Source organism: Microchirus variegatus (assembly GCF_963457635.1).
Source record: "Microchirus variegatus genome assembly, chromosome: 12".
In the NCBI taxonomy this organism is placed as follows: Eukaryota; Metazoa; Chordata; class Actinopteri; order Pleuronectiformes; family Soleidae; genus Microchirus; species Microchirus variegatus.
Window position 1 is genome coordinate 28,551,958 of NC_139813.1, and position 7,500 is coordinate 28,559,457.

General features: G+C 43.3%; 1 protein-coding gene across 1 annotated transcript in view; it reads left to right on the top strand.

Moving 5' to 3' along the window:
* Positions 1-318: 318 nt before the first annotated feature.
* taf1b (TATA box binding protein (Tbp)-associated factor, RNA polymerase I, B) overlaps positions 319-7,500 on the top strand; it is an 8,819-nt gene continuing 1,637 nt past the window's right edge. The window contains exons 1-13 of the mRNA XM_083898876.1: positions 319-446; positions 1,323-1,421; positions 1,562-1,649; positions 3,150-3,247; positions 3,330-3,422; positions 3,673-3,751; positions 3,835-4,000; positions 4,934-5,033; positions 5,128-5,275; positions 5,522-5,696; positions 6,251-6,324; positions 6,442-6,529; positions 6,612-6,682. Of these exons, the coding sequence (XP_083755002.1) occupies positions 429-446; positions 1,323-1,421; positions 1,562-1,649; positions 3,150-3,247; positions 3,330-3,422; positions 3,673-3,751; positions 3,835-4,000; positions 4,934-5,033; positions 5,128-5,275; positions 5,522-5,696; positions 6,251-6,324; positions 6,442-6,529; positions 6,612-6,682 (1,297 nt within the window). The 5' untranslated portion in view covers positions 319-428. The remainder of the gene's footprint in view (positions 447-1,322; positions 1,422-1,561; positions 1,650-3,149; positions 3,248-3,329; positions 3,423-3,672; positions 3,752-3,834; positions 4,001-4,933; positions 5,034-5,127; positions 5,276-5,521; positions 5,697-6,250; positions 6,325-6,441; positions 6,530-6,611; positions 6,683-7,500) is intronic.

A 7,500-nucleotide genomic window follows, 5' to 3' on the forward strand; every position in this document is an offset into this window, starting at 1 on the left:
ACAGCGTGAACGCTGACCGGAAACACGCTTATACATCAGAATAGAATCTATATCATTTGAACATGAAGAAGTATATTATAACACACACAAATGATGAATAATATACATTTTAACACATATATATGTATACGTGTGTGTGTGTGTGTGTGTGTGTGCGTGCTCATCAACAACATCAGCATATTTATTAAAAAATGTTAATGGTTTAAATATTAAAACTTCGGAAAACACTTGGCTGCAGTTCATGTCTCAGACCGCGGCGGCAGCAGAGGCGCTCTCACCAGTTCACCGGAAACCGGAAGAAGAATTAGAAGAAGAAGAAGAAGAAGAGGAATGGACGTCGATCCCAAACAAACAAGCGTCCACATGTGATCGAGCCGCGGACCAAACACTGCGTCTCTGCGGCTTCACTCGCTGCTTTTCCCGGGACCATGGACGAAGAACACACGGTAAACTCTTCACCTTTGACCCCGCGGCGAAACGCGGAAGTGCGAGGCGACGTTTGTTAGCTGCTCGCTCAGCGCCGAACGAACTCCGTCCAACATTCTGTCGGTTTTATCTTCGTTTTGTCTCTTTTCTTAAAACCCGTTGATCTCAACAAAAATGTTCAAGCTTTCTACGAATGTGTAAGAGACGAGTTTACAATCGGCGCATGTCCGGTCTGCGTCAGCTCACGTTAAATCGTACATTCTGCGCAGACATCGCTGCCTACGTCATTTATTGGTTGTCGTGATGCTTTGATGACGGATGAAACTTCACTGTCTCTTATTTTTTCCGCCGAATTGAACAGAAACATTCACTGAAACAGTAAACATTAAAACATATCACCAAATAACGACTTGGTGGTAAATGTTCGTTAATTTACAGTCCTAGTGATTTATTAAGAAGTGCCACAAGGGGGAGCTGCTGCCTCTTTGTTCTATGTTAAACATAGAAACAGAAATGTAAACAAATATAATATATTTTACGTCTCATTAATTAAGGTTTTTATTCAATAACTGGTTTATTATAGATTTGTTTTTTAATAAGTTCATGCGATTTTTATCCAAGATTCAGAATAATGTGTGTCTCTGTCCCTCTGTCTGTCTGTGTCTATGTCCCTCTGTCTGTCTGTGTCTATGTCCCTCTTTCTGTCTGTGTCTATGTCCCTCTGTCTGTCCCTCTGTCTGTCCCTCCCTCTGTCTGTGTCTATGTCTGTCTGTCCCTCTGTCTGTCCCGCTGTGTCTTTGTCCCTCTGTCTTTACCTCTGCGTCTTTCTCCCTCTGTCTGTGTCTGTCCCTCTGTCTGTCCCTCTGTCTGTCCCTCTGTCTGTCCCTCTGTCTCAGGCTGCCTTCACAGAGGCCTGTACTCAGTGCTCTGTGGTGAACTGGGGGATTTCAGATGAAGGTCGTTTCTACTGCAGATCGTGTCATGACGTCATCGAGGTAAATAATAATAATAATAAATAACAACAGTCAGTGAATGCTCTTGTTTTATTCACCTGATCGTTGTGAAACACTTTATTGTGTAAATGTAAGCTGCAGTTCTGTGTCTTTTTAACGTGTTTGTGTCCAAACGTCCTCAGAGAACCAAAGAGGTGGAGCAGACCAACGTTGACTCCGCCTCCATCAGAGTCTCCACCCTCGGCAGAGGATCCAGAACCAAGAGATCAGGTCACTCTTCTTCTTCTGAGCCTGTTTCAGTGTTAGTGTGGTTAAAGTGAGTGACTTTGGTGTGAGAGAGTGAGTGACTTTGGTGTGGGAGAGTGAGTGACTTTGGTGTGAGAGAGTGAGTGACTTTGGTGTGAGAGAGTGAGTGACTTTGGTGTGAGAGAGTGAGTGACTTTGGTGTGGGAGAGTGAGTGACTTTGGTGTGAGAGAGTGAGTGACTTTGGTGTGGGAGAGTGAGTGACTTTGGTGTGAGAGAGTGAGTGACTTTGGTGTGAGAGTGACTTTGGTGTGAGAGAGTGAGTGACTTTGGTGTGGGAGAGTGAGTGACTTTGGTGTGGGAGAGTGAGTGACTTTGGTGTGGGAGAGTGAGTGACTTTGGTGTGGGAGAGTGTGTGACATTGAGTGACTGGTGTGGGAGAGTGAGTGACTGGTGTGGGAGAGTGAGTGACTTTGGTGTGAGAGTGAGCGAATTTGGTGTGAGAGAGTGAGTGACTTTGGTGTGAGAGTGACTTTGGTGTGAGAGTGAGTGACTTTGGTGTGGGAGAGTGAGTGACTTTGGTGTGGGAGAGTGAATGACTTTGGTGTGGGAGAGTGAGTGACTTTGGTGTGAGAGAGTGAGTGACTTTGGTGTGAGAGAGTGAGTGACTTTGGTGTGGGAGAGTGAGTGACTTTGGTGTGGGAGAGTGAGTGACTTTGGTGTGAGAGAGTGAATGACTTTGGTGTGGGAGAGTGAGTGACTTTGGTGTGGGAGAGTGAGTGACTGGTGTGGGAGAGTGAGTGACTTTGGTGTGAGAGTGAGTGACTTTGGTGTGGGAGAGTGAGTGACTTTGGTGTGGGAGAGTGAATGACTTTGGTGTGGGAGAGTGAGTGACTTTGGTGTGAGAGAGTGAGTGACTTTGGTGTGAGAGAGTGAGTGACTTTGGTGTGAGAGAGTGAGTGACTTTGGTGTGGGAGAGTGAGTGACTTTGGTGTGGGAGAGTGAGTGACTTTGGTGGGAGAGTGAGTGACTTTGGTGTGGGAGAGTGAGTGACTTTGGTGTGAGAGAGTGAGTGACTTTGGTGTGGGAGAGTGAGTGACTTTGGTGTGGGAGAGTGTGTGACTTTGGTGTGGGAGAGTGAGTGACTGGTGTGGGAGAGTGAGTGACTTTGGTGTGAGAGAGTGAGCGACTTTGGTGTGGGAGAGTGAGCGACTTTGGTGTGGGAGAGTGAGTGACTTTGGTGTGGGAGAGTGAGTGAGTTTGGTGTGGGAGAGTGAGTGAGTTTGGTGTGGGAGAGTGAGTGACTGGTGTGGGAGAGTGTGTGACTTTGGTGTGGGAGAGTGAGTGACTGGTGTGGGAGAGTGAGTGACTGGTGTGAGAGAGTGAGTGACTTTGGTGTGAGAGAGTGAGCGACTTTGGTGCGAGAGAGTGAGTGGTTCACAGACTTATTGTCTAATGTGTTCACTGATTCTTTGACTGTTGATGTTAAAGAGGATTTGTTGTTGTTGTTGTTGTTGTTTGTGCAGAGTGTGGTCGTCAGTGGATGATCTGTGAAGGGTTTCAGTTCATCCTGAAGAACCAGGCCGACGCTCTCGTCACACTGGGAGTGTGTCCACACTTTAGAGTGAGTACACACACACACGCACACACACACACACACACACGCACACACACTGACTGTGTGTGTGTGCGTGTGTGTGTGTCAGGACCAGGTGTTGTGTCAGCTGTGGAGACTCTACCTTCAGAGGAGCAGACAGGCGTTCACCAACAACCCTGTGAGGGGCGTGGCCTTTAAAGTGGTGCGTTCAATGACCCGACATGTGTGTAACTGTCTGTATGCGATTGTGCGTCTGCGTGACTGTTCGTGTGTGTGTGTGTGACTGCGCGTGTGCGTCAGTGTGACTGTGTGTGTGTGTGTGTGTGTGTGTGTGTGTGTGTGTGTGTGTGTGTGCGCGCGTCTGTGTGACTGTGTGTGTGTGCATGCGTGCCTGTGTTTTTTCACATCGAGTGTGTTTATGTTCCTGTTGTGGCTCCGCCCCCTCTCCTTAGCGACGCCCAGGTTCTGACTCGGAGAGCGAGTCGTGGGCGGCGTCGGCCAGTGAGACTGAAGGAGACACCAACAACACAGGTGACGAGAGACTCGCTCTTCTTCATGTCGTCATCCACCTCTCTGGTTAAAGCTCCGCCCCCCTGTGTTTGTCTGACACACAGAGGGCAGCAGCGATTGGCCGCAGTCGGGTTCGGCCGACGCCGGCGCCTACATGGCGTCGCCGAGGAGGCGGAGCCACAGGCTGATGAGCATGAGGAAGACGCTGGCGCTGATTCACATCGCGCTGACGTGGAGTCGTGAGGCGCTGACGCTCAGTGATCTGCTGAGGTGACCTCAAAACTTTATTAACAACTGTATTCAAAACAGTATTCATAACTTTATTAACAACTGTATTCAAAACAGTATTCATAACTTTATTAACAACTGTATTCAAAACAGTATTCATAACTTTATTAATAACAGTATTCATAACTTTATTAACAACTGTATTCATAACAGTATTCATAACTTTATTAACAACTGTATTCAAAACAGTATTCATAACTTTATTAACTGTATTCAAAACAGTAATCATACCTTTATTAATAACAGTATTCATAACTTTATTAACAACTGTATTCATAACAGTATTCATAACTTTATTAACAACTGTATTCATAACAGTATTCATAACTTTATTAACAACTGTATTCAAAACTTTATTAACGACTGTATTCATAACATTATTCATAACTTTATTAACCACTGTATTCACAGCTTTATTAACAACTGTATTCAAAACAGTATTCATAACTTTATTAACAACTGTATTCATAACAGTATTCATAACTTTATTAACAACTGTATTCATAACTTTATAAACAACTGTATTCATAACATTATTCATAACTTTATTAACAACTGTATTTAAAACAGTATTCATAACTTTATTAACAACTGTATTCAAAACATTTAAAACTTTATTAACAACTGTTTTCATAACATTATTTAAAACTTTATTAACATCTGTATTCATAACATTTGAAATTTTATTTACAAGTGTATTCATAACATTATGCATAACTTAATTAACTGTATTCATAACTTTATTAACTATCTGTAAACTTTATTTAAACATTATTCACAACTTTATTTACAACTTTATTCATAATATTATAACTTTATTTACAACTGTATTCATATCATTATTCATAACTTTGTGTCTGTGTGTGTCTCTGTGTGTGTGTGCACCTCTCTGTGTGTGTGTGTGTGTGTGTGTAGGCTGGTGAATGAAGGTCACGTCCCGTACGTCGACGCCTACGATGAACTTCCTGTAGAGATGAGACTTTCAGGCAAAGACTCTTTGATCTTCAGAGTGGAGGTCAGAGGTCGAGGTCTTCACTTGTCTTTGAACGCATCATCAGTGTTGTTCTGACAAGTCGTGTCTTTTCTTTGGGGTGCGCTTGTTTCCACAGCACGTCCCGTCCCACCGGGTGGTGCACAGGGAGGCTCAGGCTCTGGTTCTTTACCTGCAGCTGCAAACCTTTCCTCCAATCAGCCGTCAGTGTTTGCTGCACCCAGCACTGCTCAGTCTGCGCTACCTGACAGAGGCTAATCTGCCCGGTAACAGCTGCTCCACCCACTGTAGTCTGACTGTTAGAGACTGTTGATGTTCTTCTTCTGACTGTTCTTCTTCTTCTGCTCTAACTGTTGTTGTTCTTCTCCTCTGACTGTTGTTCTTCTGCTCTAACTGTTGTTCTTCTCTTAATGTTGTTCTTCTTCTATGACTGTTGTTCTTCTTCTCCTCTGACTGTTGTTCTTCTTCTTCTCTGACTGTTGTTGTTCTTCTCCTCTGACTGTTGTCTGTAGATAAGCTCCACCCGTGGCTCTGCAGACTGATGGACTGCGCTGGTTTTACGGATCAAACGTTCTTCACCTTTGATCCGTCGTCTTTTCCCGTCCTGCCACAGTTTGACGTCCTGACGGCGGCCATCATCATCGTCACCATGAAGATGATGTTTGGCCTGGACGACCACACCGAGTGGTAACACACACACACACACACACACACACACACACCGAATGGTAACACACACACACACACACACTCACACACCGAGTGGTAACACACACACACACACACACACACACACACACCGAATGGTAACACACACACACACACACACACTCACACACCGAGTGGTAACACACACACACACACACACACACACACCGAATGGTAACACACACACACACACACACACTCACACACCGAGTGGTAACACACACACACCGAGTGGTCACACACACACACACACCCACACACACACCGAGTGGTCACACACACACACCGAGTGGTCACACACACACACACCGATTGGTAACACACACACACACCGAGTGGTAACACACACACACCGAGTGGTCACACACACACACACCGATTGGTAACACACACACACACCGATTGGTAACACACACACACACACACACACACCGAGTGGTAACACACACACACACACCGAGTGGTAACACACACACACAGTAACACACCCAGTCACACACACACAGTCACAGATGTGTGTGTGTGTGTTTCAGGGGTCTCTGTAACGTTGCTGGAGTCAAAGACGATCCTGATCCTGATCCTGATCCTGATCCTGATCCTGATCCAGGTTTGTTTTTCACTGGCGTCACAGGACTGTTAATCTGACCAATCACAGGGCAGCACAGACACAGAGGGCGCCACCTGTTGGTCTTGATTGTGTTTGTTTGTTTGTTGTTTGTCTCAGAGGCGGAGTTTAACCTGAGGAGGTGGTACAGACTGACGCACGGCGCTCTGAGCCGAGCTCAGCAGAACAGAGAGCGCCACGTCGCTAGGTACGATTAGCTTGGTTAGCTCGGTTAGCTTGTCAGATACGAATGATCGACAGGAAGTAAAGGTTGTTTCCTTTGTCCACAGGAAACAGTGGAAGACAAAGAAACTGGTGATCCCCCACAAGAGGATGAGAGCCGTCATGGTGAAACGGAAACGTAAGAGTTTTCCTGAGTGTGAACTGTCGCAGTAACGTGTTGTGTCCACAAGGTGTCGGTCTCCGCCGTCCATAACTTTATTCACAACTGTATTCATAACATTTACAACTTTATTTACAACTTTATTCATAACATTCACAACTTTATTCATAACATTTGCAACTTTATTCATAACATTTACCACTTTATTCATAACCTTTAGAACTTTATTTACAACTGTATTCCTAACATTTAGAACTTTATTCACAACTTTATTCACAACTGTATTTACAACTTTATTCATAACATTTACAACTCTATTTACAACTGTATTCATAACATTATTTAGAACTTTATTTACAACTGTATTCATAACATTTACAACTTTATATACAACTGTATTCATAACATTATTTAGAACTTTATTTACAACTGTATTCATAACATTTACAACTTTATTTACAACTGTATTCATAACATTATTTAGAACTTTATTTACAACTGTATTAATAACATTATTCCTAACTTTATTTACAACTGTATTCATAACATTATTCCTAACTTTATTTACAACTGTATTCATAACATTATTCCTAACTTTATTTACAACTTTATTCATAACATTATTCCTAACTTTATTTACAACTGTATTCATAACATTATTCCTAACTTTATTTACAACTGTATTCATAACATTATTCCTAACTTTATTTACAACTGTATTCATAACATTATTCCTAACTTTATTTACAACTTTATTCATAACATTATTCCTAACTTTATTTACAACTGTATTCATAACATTATTCCTAACTTTATTTACAACTGTATTCATAACA